This window comes from Pristiophorus japonicus, chromosome 2, assembly GCF_044704955.1.
Source record: "Pristiophorus japonicus isolate sPriJap1 chromosome 2, sPriJap1.hap1, whole genome shotgun sequence".
Classification (NCBI taxonomy): Eukaryota; Metazoa; Chordata; class Chondrichthyes; family Pristiophoridae; genus Pristiophorus; species Pristiophorus japonicus.
Window position 1 is genome coordinate 148876783 of NC_091978.1, and position 16549 is coordinate 148893331.

General features: G+C 43.3%; 1 protein-coding gene across 3 annotated transcripts in view; it reads left to right on the forward strand.

Annotated features, from left to right (window-relative positions):
- dlc1 (DLC1 Rho GTPase activating protein) overlaps positions 1-16549 on the forward strand; it is a 696855-nt gene that overhangs the window by 664551 nt on the left and 15755 nt on the right. For all 3 annotated transcript variants that reach the window (XM_070869823.1, XM_070869827.1, XM_070869824.1), the window contains 4 exons: positions 2624-4044; positions 8958-9137; positions 14108-14267; positions 14577-14775. In XM_070869823.1, coding sequence (XP_070725924.1) covers positions 2624-4044; positions 8958-9137; positions 14108-14267; positions 14577-14775 — 1960 coding nt within the window. The remainder of the gene's footprint in view (positions 1-2623; positions 4045-8957; positions 9138-14107; positions 14268-14576; positions 14776-16549) is intronic.

Genomic DNA, 16549 nt, shown 5'->3' on the forward strand with positions numbered 1-16549 from the left:
GAGGAGGTTACAGAGATAGAGAGGGGTGAGGCCATGGAGGGATGTGAAAACAAGGATGAGAATTTTAAACTCGAGGTGTTGCTTAACTGGGAGCCAGTGTAGGTCAGCGAGCACAGGGGTGAGGGGTGAACTGGTCGAGTTAGGAATAGAGCAGCAGAGTTTCGGATGACCTTATGTTTATGGAGGGTGGAAGATCAGAATCTGGGATAAAAGTCTACCATTTTGTACATTTAAGTTGCATTGCTCTTGCCGTCAGTCTATAAATTTGACTGCATGTGAATGAAGCTGGTGTTCAGTGGGCCAAAGAGACCAACAAAGATCCCTGTTGACCGGCTAAGGGGTGAGGGGAAGAAATGACTTGCTCATTCCTTTTGGTGCCGCCCTGCCTTAAATAGGAATGCATGTCAGCATGCTAGGGCCATGCTTGAAAGTTCTTACCCTTCTGTCTTTCTCTTGTCAGATTATGGTATTTAGTCATCAACAAGCTGCTGTGATTTGAGATTGGGGTAGATAAAAGAACACATAGGTATTTGCTTCTGTAAATATAGTTTTGTAAAACAAGTGTACGACATAGTGTAATCTCAACTAACATCTAGCTTCAGTACATACAGATCCTAAGATCAAAGCTCTGTCTCAGTTTAAGGTCCTCATTACTTGTTACGCAATGCAAACATCAATAAAGGATGGTTTCAAAAAAAAGAATGTGTAGCTCATTGCAGTTTTGTTTGCTGGACGTGACATTATTCAAATGCCTTGCAGCATGCATCTTTAATAAAAACCTTCACTGTGTATTCAAAACTTTGCTGGATAAATAACTACACACTGTTGTACTTCTCACAGTCCTGCAATTAAAAGCTTGAGATATTCCTGGGTTTATGATTTGGGGTTTTTAGAAGAATAAAGAGATCAAGAAATAGACATGATTGTCAAAGATACTCTATAATTATATGAACACTGACAATTAAAAAAAAGGCAACTCAATTGACGCTACAAAACATAACGATTACATATCTTGCATATCTGCAGATTAATAAGTGTTGTGGTTCTTGGGGGAAATGCATCCATTTTTATTTGGAAACTGTAAGTTAGAAATTATTCTTGGTGATATTAGCAGATGAATGCTTAACATATTTAGATGATATTTTCTGTCCACTACTTTAACAGAAGAATTAACTCATTCATTTTAAGAGGAATGTCGTATAAACACATTAAGCATTTATCCAATTTTTGTCAATGGAAATTTTTAGCCCTAAACGATATTTGAAAAGAAATAGAGAATTATTTTCTCTATTTCTTGTCAATGTTCTTCTTACTTCTCCATTCCTGAAGGCATTAATATTTTGCTGGGTTCGGTTCCAAAGGCACAGATTGCCCTTGAAGTGACCATTATTTATGTATGAGCCTTGACAGTGAGAGACACAAGCATAAAGTTTTAGCAGACTGGGGCTCCCCATTTTAGTTAGTAACACAAGCATCAGCCTCAGTCATTCCTCAATAATTTAGTAATCGCTAGAAGTTACAAAGACAGTTGAAAATATTAAACTGTTTTAACACCTCAAGCAAAGTATATATTTTTAATTAAAAGTTGCTTAATGCTGGTAAACTGCTATACAATTTATAGAAGCCTGGCTTCATAATCATTGGTGCTTGATGTCTGAGAATGGTAATTAGGCACAGTGTTAAATTACAGAGCACTGGGTCAGATCTGAAACTCCCCAGGTTAGCTTTGCAGTGTCATCTGTAACAGGCGACAGGGGAGGACCTTGGGGCATTAACTGTGGAGATTTAATGGCCATGTGTCGCCATCTCATTAGTCACAGTTGGGAGATACAGAAGTCCTGAGACAAGCACTGTGATAGTCAAAATTGGATAAGGCTTTGAGGTATGTATGTAATTGCTATTAAGGGAATTATAAAACAAAAATCGTTTTTTTATAAGGTAGCTGTTATTTTGTGAAATTGTATCTAATAATTTGTTCACTTACTGGCATTCATTAGTGATGGGGAATGAGAAATGTTTTCTCTCTATCCGGAGAAGTGTGGCTCGTGTCAGATGCAACATTAAAATGTTGGCTGTCTATGGTATTTGCTGCGACAAACAGCATCAACTCTTGAGAAACACAACCCCATGTATTAGACGTAGGTATGAACAGAAATTCAATGGAAACTTGAAAAAAAAACAGAATTCTGCAAATACACAGCTGGTCAGTCAGGATCTGAAACATAAGTTAGCAATTTTATACAGAACCTTTTCATCAGAACCCGTTATTGTCTTTATCTCCACAGGTCTCCAGGGACAGGAATTTTCTCCGAGTTGCTGTAACTTCACTGTGAATTAAACGGTGTTTCTGCGGAAGTTACGGCAGCAAACCGAGGAAATTCCCAGCTTAGGTGTCCCAAAATAATGCCTAAAATATGGGGCAGTAATAAGAGATGTAAGAAATTCATTCTATTTTGATTCTTTAGCAAGAGGAAGTATTCATCACTCTTCACTAAATTGGGTTTAATTAGTTTGTCTCACATTGAAGCTGCATATTAGAGTCATGATTTGAAGTTTATCTCAGCACTTGTGTAGATAAGGTATCTGCTGCAAACTCTACCTAAAAGCTCACGTTTTCTTTCAGAGTGAAGATTCAGATGAAGATGAGCCTTGTGCTATCAGTGGCAGATGGACCTTCCAGCGGGACAGCAAACGATGGTCAAGATTAGAGGAATTTGACGTTTTTTCACCAGCAGAGGTTGCAAATGACATCTCTGCTGATGAAGCTTTGCTGAAGAATGCAGTGAGTCATGAGAGTGTGCTGACTGACCTAAGTGAACGGCAAGAAGTGGCATCGATTCACAGTGCTAGCAGCACAGGGAGCAATGGGGCAAACTTGCAAAAGGACGTAGAGACCAAAAGGACAAATTCTGAGATCAGTGTGATTTCCTCAGGGAACTTGATTACAAACGATGACTCATTCAGTACCTTCCCTTCACCAAAGGACCTCTCCAGTTTAACTTTCAATGTGAAAGCTGAAAGGAACACAAAATCCAAGGCCAAGAGCTTCTTGAAGAGGATGGAGAGCCTGCGCATCAAGAGTTCTCACAGCAAAAAGAAACTTCCTTCAAAAAATAACCTGGTCATCAGCGGACCTGTGCTCCAGGAAGGCATTGATGAGGAAAAATTGAAACGCCTGAACTGCATTGAGATATCCACACTCAATGGCAACCATATAAATGTTCCCACAGTACGAAATCAAAGTATTTCTTATTCCACGCAAACAAGTAGCAGCAGCAGTCAGTCAGAGACCAGTAGCGCAGTCAGCACACCCAGCCCTGTCACCAGAACTCGCAGCCACAGCACTTGCAATAAGCGAAGCGGAATGTATTTAGAAGGCTTTGACCCTTTCAGCCAGTCAATGTTGAATGACACCAGAGAACAGAATTTAAAGAATGAGAAGGGCATGGAAGAGGACATCATCTTCTATATACCAGAGGATCACAAGCCGGGCACCTTTCCTAAAGCACTTTCTAATGGCAACTCTTCCCCCCCAGACAGCACTTCTGTAAACTGGCGCAATGGAAGTTTTCATGGACACAGACATCATAGCCTGACCAGGGAGAATAGTGCTGACAGCTCAAAGGAGTCGAGTTTTGGACGGAGACGAAACTCGTGCAGCTCTTCAGACAGCCGCCTTAGTATTTATGACAATGTGCCAGGGTCCCACCTTTACTCCAGCACTGGTGATCTGGCAGATCTCGGGAATGAGGAGGACATTTTCCCAGAACTGGATGACATTCTGCACCATGTCAACGGATTACAAAGGATTGTAAACCAGTGGTCAGAAAAGCTATCTGATGAGGGGGACTCAGATTCAGCAATGGACTCTATTTCTCCCTGTCCATCTTCCCCCAAACAAATACACCTGGATATCGAAAATGGCAGAGCCTCACCTAGTGATGTCGACAGCACTGGGAACTCCATCAATGAAACCGAGGATCAATCAGTAATCCGAGAAAGGAGAGACTCAGGTGTTGGTGCATCGCTGACAAGATCTAACAGGTCAGTAAAATCATTTGTACTTGAAGTTTCACAGGCAGTAAGTTACGTTGTACAATATAAACTCAATTAGCTTTGGAGCGTGCATAGACAACTGACAACTTTCCTTTTGGCAAAGAAATAAAACATTACACCTATATCTTTTGTGCAATTTCTTAGGTTATGTCCAGGTACCTCAATATGAGAAACAAGCCTTTTCAATTTGCTGAATCCTTTAATTCTCCAAGAACTGAATAGTCCTTTCACACTAAATATTTGTATCATTAATATAAAAGATGAAAAATTATTTTTTACATTGGCCCGAAAATTCCGGTCGGAGGCTTCCTGCGGATGGACACCTCTGACCAAATTTTTTTCTCGATAGTACCTGGTGGTCCCGGAAGAACGTATACTTATGGTCTGAGGCCTAGATGCACATTGCAGTGTATGGGCTCATACATCCCAGGAATGTAAGTGGAACCTGGGATCATGTGGGCCTGTACCACCAATGAACATAGAGTATTCTTATTGATAATAATGGAGCACCATTTGTACGCACAACACAATAAAGAAAAAAAAACACCTCACATATTTAAAATTAATTGAAATGTTTTGGAAAAAAATTTTTTTTTGAAATTTTTTAAAATATGTTTTAATAGGGTTAAAAATAAACTTACCTTAATTGACAGTATTTTTAATATAAAAATTAGTGATAAAAGTAAATTTTTCTATGTTTTAAAACTCTTAAGAGTGAAGGACATTCGCTGGGCAGGAGTTGAGCAAATAGCCCAAATCTCTGTCCCGCAAATGTCCTTCTCCCGGGGATGCGGCGATCTGTCAAAAGACAATTTGACAGATCACAAATGCCGGTATTCGACGCAAGCACTTTGCGGGCCGAGAACCGGCATTTACGAGGCCTCTTCAGGAGTGTGCGCGCATCGTACACACCCGGGGAGGCCTTTGCGGCCCAATATATTTCCAGTGGTAGTCTTCCACATGTGTTATTCCCACCTATTCACTCTTTATTTCATATGCCTTCCAGTCCTATCATCATCTCCCAATCAGTCCCTGCTGCTTGTAATGGGCCCAAATTTGCCCAGGAGTTGCTCCATTTATTTGGAGCAACTTGATTTTTCTGGAGTGTCTTAAAAATCCCCATTCTGCACATTCAATTTGCGCCAGTGTAAGTGAGTTAGTTGGATTTTATTTAGTTTAGTTTTTTTTTCAAAAGAGGGCGTTACCAGCCAAGGGGGCGTTACCAGCCATTTTGGCCATTTAAGCCAGTTTGCACAACTAATAGTTGCTCCAAACTAACTTAGGCCAGCGTATGTGGCGACTTGTGGCTGCACAAAAAACCCTTGTGGAGAGTTCAGAAATCAGCGCAAGTAGGTACTTAATGACTTGACTAAAGAATCTGATTAGGATCAAACAGCTATACAGGACATATGACAAACTTCGCAAAGTTAATTTGCTATACAACAGAAGCATTCATGGAAGCTTCAACTACAAAAATAAAAGAAGTAGAGACAAAACATTTTTACATAATTTTTTCAAAATATCCAAATAAAAACAGTTATCACCCCCACCAATCAAAATTACCCCCCCCCCGATCAAAACACTCTCCCCGCCCCGATCAAAACTCTTCCCCCCCCCTTCAAAACGCTCATCCTCCACCCCCCATCAAAACTCCCCCCCCATATCAAAACTCCCCCCCCCAATCAAAACATTCTCCCACCCGATCAAAACTCTTCTCCCACCCATCAAAACTCTCCTCCTACAGCCCCCCCCATCAAAACTACCCCCCCATATCAAAACTCCCCACCACCCCCATCAAAACACTCTTCCCCCACCCATCAAAACTCTTCCCCCCCCCCCGCCATCAAAACTCTCCTCATCCCCCCCCATCAACCCCACCATCAAAACTAGCCCCCCACTTTCAAAACTCCCCCGCCAATCAAAACACACTCCCCCTCCGATCAAAACTCCTCCTCCCCCCCCCCCCCCCCCCCCCCCCCCGCAATCAAAACTCTCCTCACTAAACAAAGCACAATCATCAATAAATAAAAAATAAAACTTAAGTCCTACCTCGGCCCGGGAAGTCAGCGGGCCGGCCGGCCGGTGCGGGAGGCCACTCGGCCGGGGATAGGTGCTGGTCTCTTTCTATGGCATGCAGTAGCCTGGCACACGTCGTGATGCCACTTAGCCTGGGATGGGACGGGACATCGGGTCCCACGCTGCAGAGGAGCTACTGCGCATGCACGAAACCTCCAGTGTGCATGCGTTGAGCTGCCAGCACTCTTTTGAGTGCAGGGCCCTAGCTCCACTCCCTAATTGAATTGCCATGCCGTGCCAAGCCATGGGAGTGGCCAGAATGCAGGGACAACTTTTTGCCGCCGTTTTTATCCTAGGAAGTCGGCGCACCTCGGGTGAGTGCGCCAAAAATCGGCAGGGGCCAAATTTGAGCCCAGTGAACTTTCATTCTGTATCGCTCTTCTGTTTACACCTCTTGTGCTCCCTTTATTTTTCCTGGCCCCTGCAATTTTGCACTACCAACGTGTTTGTTTTAATTCATTTTTGGCATCGCTGGCAAAATTGGCATTTATTGCCCATTCATAGAAACATAGAAACATAGAAAATAGGTGCAGGAGTAGGCCATTCGGCCCTTCGAGCCTGCACCGCCATTCAATGAGTTCATGGCTGAACATGCAACTTCAGTACCCCATTCCTGCTTTCTCACCATACCCCTTGATCCCCCTAGTCGTAAGGACTACATCTAACTCCTTTTTGAAAATATTTAGTAAATTGGCCTCAACAACTTTCTGTGGTAGAGAATTCAACAGGTTCACCACTCTCTGGGTAAAGAAGTTTCTCCTCATCTCGGTCCTAAATGGTTTACCTCTTATCCTTAGACTGTGACCCCTGGTTCTGGACTTCCCCAACATTGGGAACATTCTTCCTGCATCTAACCTGTCTAAACTCGTCAGAATTTTAAACGTTTCTATGAGATCCCCTCTCATTCTTCTGAACTCCAATGAATACAAGCCCAGTTGATCCAGTCTTTCTTGATATGTCAGTCCCGCCATCCCGGGAATCAATCTGGTGAACCTTCGCTGCACTCCCTCAATAGCAAGAATGTCCTTCCTCAAGTTAGGAGACCAAAACTGTACACAATACTCCAGGTGTGGCCTAACCAAGGCCCTATACAACTGTAGTAACACCTCCCTGCCCCTGTACTCAAATCCCCTCGCTATGAAGGCCAACATGCCATTTGCTTTCTTAACCGCTTGCTGTACCTGCATGCCAACCTTCCTAGTTGCCATGAAAACTTTGTAGCAGTTTTATACAACTGAGAGGCTTGCTGGAACACTTCAGATGGCAGTTAAGAGTCAACCAAGTTTGTGTAGGCCTGAGTCACATATAGACCAGATAAGGACGGCAGGTTTCTCTCCTAAAGGACCTTAGTGAACCAGTTGGGTTTTTAGCAACTTCATGATCACTTTTTATTGACATCTCCATATTATTTTAACTGAATTCAAATTCTCAAACTGCCATTGTTGGATTCTGAAGTCGCATTCTCCGGATTACTAGTCCAGTAACATATCCACTGCACTATGGTGCCCGCTTTCTAGTGCTGCCTGCTGCAGGGGACTTTGGTTTTATATACTTTCAGTTTTATCTCCTTGCTTAGGAGCAGCAACAATAATTTTCTGTAACCTTGGGGGCTGGGCAGACATCTGGTAGATATCAGCAATGGGAATGTTGACAAATGTAAGGTGATGAGTCTTGAGAAGAGGAATAACCAGTGAATATATAAGATGAACAGAAGTAGACTACAAGGACACAACATAGCAGAAGGAGCTCGAGGTATTGGTGGACAGCTCATTGAAACCTTTAGCATGGAATTTCATAGCAGTAACAAAATTAAACAAGATCAGAAGAAGGACAGTTTAGTTTTAATTTCGCAAAGCGGGTTGTGAATGTTTGAAACAAATGATGGAGGCGGATAGTGTCATCACATTCAAAAGGAAGCATGATAGCTTAGTTGGAAAACAGCACTTGAGGATTACAAGACGTTGTGCATTGTTGGTATTTTTAACTTTGGGACTGAGAAGATGGGCTTTTCTGGTGCGGTCCATTCCTTTTTTCCTGCTGTCCTTATCTGGTCTATATGAATATTGTATAGCTCTGTGTACTGACCCATGGAATATTTCAGCATTACTGAAAAAGGAGTTTTAATTCTGGGTCCAGAAATGCATTATGTTTGAAATGATTAATCAGTAATGGATGATTTTAAGACCATTCTAAAAATATGACCAAATTCTATTTTATGTGTTTAGTCTCAGAGCATGACCACTTAAGAAATCTTCTGCAGTAATGTACTTTACTGCTCATGATGCCTAGAACATTTAGGGCCCGAATTTGATCACCTTACTGCCCACTGCCATCGACTGCTGCCCACTGCCGCCGACATTCCTCCTGAAGATCCGCCCAGTGCCACTTTCAAGGTGGGTTGGAGTGGGCGGGAGGGAAGAGCCGCCAGGAACCGCCGAGAATGAGAGCTCCCGCCGGCTGCCGCCCAGTTTGGCAGCATAAGTTGCTCATTTGCCATCCCCCAACCTTCGATGAAAACCCTGCTTAAAGTTCCGTCAGGTACCTCGGCGGCTGTTGGTGGTCCTTTGGGCAGCACTTGGGCGGGTGAAGGCCTTCATCAAATTCGGGCCCTAAGTGAACTTTTGAACAGATTCTGTGGCTGTTTTAATACAAAAAGAATATTTTAAACCCACATAGGATTGTTGACTTTGAAACATTTCATGCATTGTATAAGTAATCCTCTTAATCCTCTTTGAGTAATTGTATAAATGGGACCTACCTGCTAGACTACAAACCAAAAGTATTCAGACTATTGATTTCATTTTTATTGTTGTTTAATTAAACAGGCGACAGAGATTACGATGGGGCAGCTTCCAGATCTCTCACAGACCAAGTTTAAATTCAGCCTCTCTGCAGATCAACAGCCAGTCTGTAGCGCAGATGAACCTGCTGCAGAAATTCTCTCTATTGAAGCTTACTGCCCTGATGGAGAAATATTCACCTTCGAACAAGCATGGATTTAACTGGTATGTGCCACTGCATAGAAAAATGAAAAGAAATCAGTAATGTATATGGACCTCTAGATGATAATCTGTTGCCATATGATAGTTGTCTAAATTGTGAACTGCGCAGTCATTTTGGAATGCATGCATCATCAATCGATGGCATCTTGTCTTAAATCTGCAAGAAGCATAGGGCCGGGTGCAAGAGTTTTGTGCCAGTAGCAAATATCTTCCATCAATATTTCCTGGTCCCATTAATAAAAACATAAGGTAAAGAATATATACGTATTTTTATTGACTGCAACCACTAGTCTAATACCTAAGAGTCCAGTATTAAAATATCAGATTCCTTTCCACAGTAAACCAGTTGCATCTACAGCACTCTGAGGTCAAGCTTAACTTTATGGAATCATTGCATTCAGTGATCAGGATCAGAGGAGGTTGCAGGATCATGTTGTCATGTTCTTGCTAAGATTTAAAGCCTGTCTGCTTGTTATCGTACACACTGTGAAGACTAAGGGGATGAGTTTCTGCAGAGGTTCTCCTGCTCAATCGCCGTAATCTCACCACAAGAGCCGCAGAAACCCTGGGAAAATGGCGTAAACAACATTTGTGTAATTTTCCTGATCTTTCAGTGGCTCTTCCACTGAAGTTACAGCAGACAAGTGGGAGCACTTCTGCGTAAATTTAGCCCACTGTCTTTTGTACTTAGATTGTTTACCTGGGAAACCCAGATTGATCCTGGGGATAATTGTTGTTTTCATATCTTCCTTTGGAGAACAGTGCAAAGTAGTGGATGGATTTATAGGCTGATTAACCGTCTTCCAGGCCACGATGTCAACACTCTTTCCACTCATTCCAGAGGCACAACGACATATTCAAAAATTGGGGGAGGGGAGGGACATCAGAGGCAAAACTAGGGGAGAGAAATTTGGGAGCGCCCCTTTTAAAAGTTTGAAATATTAGCGGCTGGCGATAATGTTTTCAAACTTTAAAAAAATTTGGCGTTTGCGCTCCAGGAAAGAAGTGGAGCGCTAAATCAAACGCTCCACTTCCTTTCTGGAGCACAAGAGGCAGCAGGCAAGGTGGTACTTGTGCAGGTTCGGCAAAGGAAGACTTATACTCTTTTGGACAACAGCCGCGATCCGACCTGATCAGCCCGATGCAATGCGGCAGAGTGCTGGGCTGATCGATCGCGGGCAATAAACGGAGAAAAAAAATCAAATAGAGGATTCAAATTTTTTTTTACTTATCTCGGCCACCTCGCCTTTAAGCATCGCCCATGAAGCTCCCGGCCTCCCGATGAACGCCTCCTGCAGCTGCCGGCAATGCTGCAGGGGGCGGAATGCAAGTTCGGGTCTAGGTGATGCATATGGCTATGATGTCACGATCTCTGGACGACAGAAATTTGGGCACAACATTGTACCGATGCCGCTAACCTCCAGCCGAATATGGTGGGAGTCGATCTTCTCACCGTGCCTGGTCGGTAAGTCTTTAGCGCCCCATTTCACCCCCCGGAGGGCATAACGGGAGGCACTAAGAAGGCCAATTTCTAGGCCTAGGACTCGGAATGGGGACAATGAGAGAGACATAACCAAACTAAAAAAAATATTGGGGACATGCTGTCCTCATCTCCACCTCTTTTCCCTCCCCCCACCCGTTGTACACTGCCCCTTTAAGAATAGGTACTTTCAACAATTTTATTAGTGACAAATCTTCTGGAATTTTTTGAGGATGTTTCCAGTAGAGTGGATAAGGGAGAACCAGTTGATGTGGTATATTTGGACTTTCAGAAGGCGTTCGACAAGGTCCCACACAAGAGATTGATGTGCAAAGTTAGAGCACATGGGATTGGGGGTAGTGTACTGACATGGATTGAGAACTGGTTGTCAGACAGGAAGCAAAGAGTAGGAGTAAATGGGTACTTTTCAGAATGGCAGGCAGTGACTAGTGGGGTACCGCAAGGTTCTGTGCTGGGGCCCCAGCTGTTTACACTGTACATTAATGATTTAGATGAGGGGATTAAATGTAGTATCTCCAAATTTGCGGATGACACTAAGTTGGGTGGCAGTGTGAGCTGCGAGGAGGATGCTGTGAGGCTGCAGAGCGACTTGGATAGGTTAGGTGAGTGGGCAAATGCATGGCAGATGAAGTATAATGTGGATAAATGTGAGGTTATCCACTTTGGTGGTAAAAACAGAGAGACAGACTATTATCTGAATGGTGACAGATTAGGAAAAGGGGAGGTGCAAAGAGACCTGGGTGTCATGGTACATCAGTCATTGAAGGTTGGCATGCAGGTGCAGCAGGCGGTTAAGAAAGCAAATGGCATGTTGGCCTTCATAGCAAGGGGATTTGAGTACAGGGGCAGGGAGGTGTTGCTACAGTTGTACAGGGCATTGGTGAGGCCACACCTGGAGTATTGTGTACAGTTTTGGTCTCCTAACCTGAGGAAGGACATTCTTGCTATTGAGGGAGTGCAGCGAAGGTTCACCAGACTGATTCCCGGGATGGCGGGACTGACCTATCAAGAAAGACTGGATCAACTGGGCTTGTATTCACTGGAGTTCAGAAGAATGAGAGGGGACCTCATAGAAACATATAAAATTCTGACGGGGTTAGACAGGTTAGATGCAGGAAGAATGTTCCCAATGTTGGGGAAGTCCAGAACCAGGGGTCACAGTCTAAGGATAAGGGGTAAGCCATTTAGGACCGAGATGCGGAGGAACTTCTTCACCCAGAGAGTGGTGAACCTGTGGAATTCTCTACCACAGAAAGTTGTTGAGGCCAATTCACTAAATATATTCAAAAAGGAGTTAGATGAGGTCCTTACTGCTAGGGGGATCAAGGGGTATGGCGAGAAAGCAGGAATGGGGTACTGAAGTTGAATGTTCAGCCATGAACTCATTGAATGGCGGTGCAGGCTAGAAGGGCCGAATGGCCTACTCCTGCACCTATTTTCTATGTTTCTATGTTTCTATGAATTGTTTGGCCAGTTCTCCATGAACCACACTAAAAATGGTAACCTTGTACCCAATTCCTTTACAAACGCCAGTGTATTTTTTCACAACATTCAACAATACTCTCGTTGTCTAGCCTATTCTAAGAAATATTTATGACTTCAAGTATGGTTCCATCCTTCCTTCTTTTCTAACAGTAGTACTTTGTATATCTATCTGAAAGATGCCCACTGTGTTTCTTTTTTAAACTACATGTGATTCAATGCCTCAAGTTAAACACAGCAATACGTCCTCAGTTCTTAGCGTATTTTTGCATACTTTCCGTTCAAAGCAGTACGTGAAGTGCACGGGCTGGGGATGTTTGCTTCTCTTCAGCTGTGTTACTTGTCGAGCTGTGTTTCCCACTGGCAGTGTCTGAATTTTCACACCAGTCTCACTCTGTCATAAATGACAGTGGACATTCTGGCTGCCTCGAGGTTTAATGGAACCAAGCTCTTATTACACAAAACCCACATTGTCAGCTTAGCTGTTCAATCCAGAGCTACAAGAAGTGGCATCATTGAGCACGGTGGAACATTAGGTTTCATTTTGCCTTGGATGCAAATCAACCAGAGATCACTTTTGTTTTTTGCCCAGAGCTCAATGTTATCGTTGACTGTGGAACATGTCAGTAGTGTGGCCAATAGGCCCTTGGACTTGTTTGATGTTTAGATTTTTTTTTAAAATCAGTATCAGATTGGATTACAGACAATTAGAGAATCAAAGCGGATATTGGTACTTCATAGAGGATGCCAAAGAGAATATGATCCTGGCAATGGTATAATGAAAGGAAGGCATGTCAGGCCATTTCAAATAATAAATGAAACATTACAATTAACCCTTGGGCTGCTGAAATTCCTGGCTCCCTGGATCAACTCCTGCCTTTATTCAGATTATATACTGTAATGATGAAATAAACATTGATATTACAGTAATACAGTTACTCCAACACCAGGAAAAGCTTTATTACTCTACTATATTAACCCTAAACTACACAATCGTTTAACACCCAAAACTCGATGGTGTAGATTTTAACTTTTTGCAGGGGAGGCAAATGGGCAGTTGCCAATTGGCTGCTCGTTACACACCACGCCCAATTTTCCTTCAGTACTGCTGCCCATTCTCCGCCCCCACTGAAAGCTAAAATCTACCTCAGCTTTACATCAGAATAATAACATTAAAACAGTTTATCATAGGAACAGGATTAGGCCATTGAGCCCCTCAAGCCTGTTCCGCTATTATTAATGGTCAGCCTCATCCCATTCTTTTGTCAATCTCTCTCTCATCTTGTCACCAAATAAATTCTAGACATGAAAGTAGTGTGCAAAGGAGAAGGCATTGCTATTGCAAATGAGAAAGCTTGTAAACTTGTTGCCTGCTCCCCCTTCCCCACACCCCGACAGCATCTAAGCAAAAATAGCTTATCAATAATGACTACACCTACTGACAGTATTCACATTGTGTGAATACAGCACCAAGCTCGACTGTGATAGCTCACATAGTTAAATAAGCTGCCAACATTCTGTGTAAAGGCTCTGCAATGAATAACATCCACTATGGTGAGGTTCCAGTGCGTCCCTAGCACTTGTGAAACCGTACTCTAGTAAGGAAATATGTGTTCACACTGCTCTTCGAATGCCTGCTTCGCTGTGATGAAGTCTCTTGTCTCCACTGAAACCCCTCCATCTGGCAGCGTAGCTACAATCTGAGACACGTGAAGTTCACTGCCCTACTTCATTAGACTGCCAATTGCATCACCTAATTGTCAAACATCCTTCCCCCTGCCAACCCCCCCCCCCCCCCCACCGCCCCGCATTTTCTCCCTCCCTCCTCGGTGTCCTCTGGCGCTTCCCCAGGTGACCATGTCAGCCAGCCAGAGTGCCAGCAGGCTATTGCTTGAATAAATAAAACTCTATTCCTGATTAATCAAGCTCCATTCCAAGTGTGTGTAAGATACATTGGTATTCATACTGTTCCATATTCGCTGTTTTCCAGGGCCGTGCCCAAGTTTATGAAGAGGATCAAGGTTCCGGACTACAAGGACCGAAATGTTTTTGGGGTTCCACTGCTGGTGAATGTTCAGCGCTCAGGGCACCCTCTCCCTCAGAGCATTCAGCAGGCCATGCGTTACCTGCGTAACCAGTGCCTGGACCAGGTCAGTGCTATACGGCATAGATCGTGAAAAAGGGACACAATGACATTTAATCACAATTCTTGTAAACTCACTAATCTTTTGAAACATCGATCTTGATGTTGATAAAAGTGGATGGTTTTATATATTTTTATATCTATATGTAGTAAAAGATTCATGTAACATTGTTATAATTTCATTAATTGGTTGGTTGGATATTTTTGTTGCGATCTGCAAAAGGGCCTTGCTGATAGATTGCACCTCACTTTTTTCTGATGTTGCTGTTGACCATTCTTTACAAAAAGGTTTTTCTCCTCATTTTTAATAAAACAGGTTGGATTATTCCGGAAGTCTGGAGTAAAGTCCCGAATCCAAGCCTTGCGGCAGATGAATGAAACTTGTACAGATAACGTAAACTACGAAGGCCAGTCTGCATATGACGTAGCAGACATGCTTAAACAGTATTTCAGAGATCTGCCAGAACCACTGATGACCAGCAAACTCTCGGAAACATTTCTTCAGATCTACCAGTGTAAGTAATAGCTGAAGAGAAAATGTTGCAGCTTGACTGAAGTTTCTAGATCTACAAACACTGGATTGTCTTTGTCTTTCATTACTGGCCCAAAGCGAATTTTAAACGTACATCTGAAGATATTAACATTATAGGGACACTGGCTCCGAAAACTCATGGCTATTCTCGTGGACTGTTACCTGTACATTGCAAGGCCTTCAACACAAGGGGACCGGGGGCCGAGACTCCAAATGTCATAGTTCGACACCATGGCCATTCTTTGCCACATGGTGTATGGTTCCCACACCTGAGAGCCTGGAACTCTGAAAAATATTTTTTTTCTATTTAATGATTTTATGGCATTCCCCTTTACATATAAACATAGAAACATAGAAAATAGGTACAGGAATAGGCCATTCGGCCCTTCGAGCCTGCACCACCATTCAATAAGATCATGGCTGATCATTCCCTCAGTACCCCTTTCCTGCTTTCTCTCCATACCCCTTAATCCTTTTAGCCATAAGGACCATATCTAACTCCCTCTTGAATATATCCAATGAACTAGCATCAACAACTCTCTGCGGTAGGGAATTCCACAGGTTAACAACTCTCTGAGTGAAGAAGTTTCTCCTCATCTTAGTCCTAAATGGCCTACCCCTTATCCTAAGACTGTGTCCCCTGCTTCTGGACTTCCCCGTCATCGGGAACATTCTTCCCGCATCTAACCTGTCCAGTCCCGTCAGAATCTTGTAAGTTTCTATGAGATCCCCTCTCATCCTTCTAAACTCCAGTGTATAAAGGCCCAGTTGATCCAGTCTCTCCTCATATGTCAGTCCCACCATCCCGGGAATCAGTCTGATGAACCTTCGCTGCACTCCCTCAATAGCAAGAATGCCCTTCCTCAGATTAGGAGACCAAAACTGAACACAATATTCCAGGTGAGGCCTCACCAAGGCCCTGTACAACTGCAGTAAGACTTCCCTGCTCCTATACTCAAATCCCCTAGCTATGAAGGCCAACATACCATTTGCCTTCTTCACCGCCTGCTGTACCTGCATGCCAGCTTTCAATGACTGATGAACCATGACACCCAGGTCTCGTTGCACCTCCCCCTTTTCTAATCTGCCGCCTTCCAGATAATATTCTGCCTTCGTGTTTTTGCCACCAAAGTGGATAACTTCACATTTATCCACATTATACTGCATCTGCCTTGCATTTGCCCACTCACCTAACCTGTCCAAGTCACCCTGCAGCCTCTTAGCATCCTCCTCACAGCTCACACCACCATCCAGTTTAGTGTCATCTGCAAACTTGGAGATATTACACTCAATTCCTTCATCTAAATTATTAATGTATATTTTAAATAGCTGGGGTCCCAGCACTGAGCCCTGCGGCACTCCACTAGTCACTGCCTGCCATTCTGAAAAAGACCCGTTTATCCTGACTCTCTGCTTCCTGTCTGCCAACCAGTTCTCTATCCACGTCAATACATTACCCCCAATACCATGTGCTTTGATTTTGCGCACCAATCTCTTGTGTGAGACCTTGTCAAAAGCCTTTTGAAAGTCCAAATACACCACATCCACTGGTTCTCCCTTGTCCACTCTACTAGTTACATCCTCAAAAAATTCCAGAAGATTTGTCAAGCATGATTTCCCTTTCATAAATCCATGTTGACTTGGACCGATCCTGTCACTGCTTTCCAAATGCACTGCTACTTCATCCTTAATAATTGATTCCAACATTTTCCCCAGTACTGATGTCAGGCTAACCAGTCTATAATTACCCGTTTTCT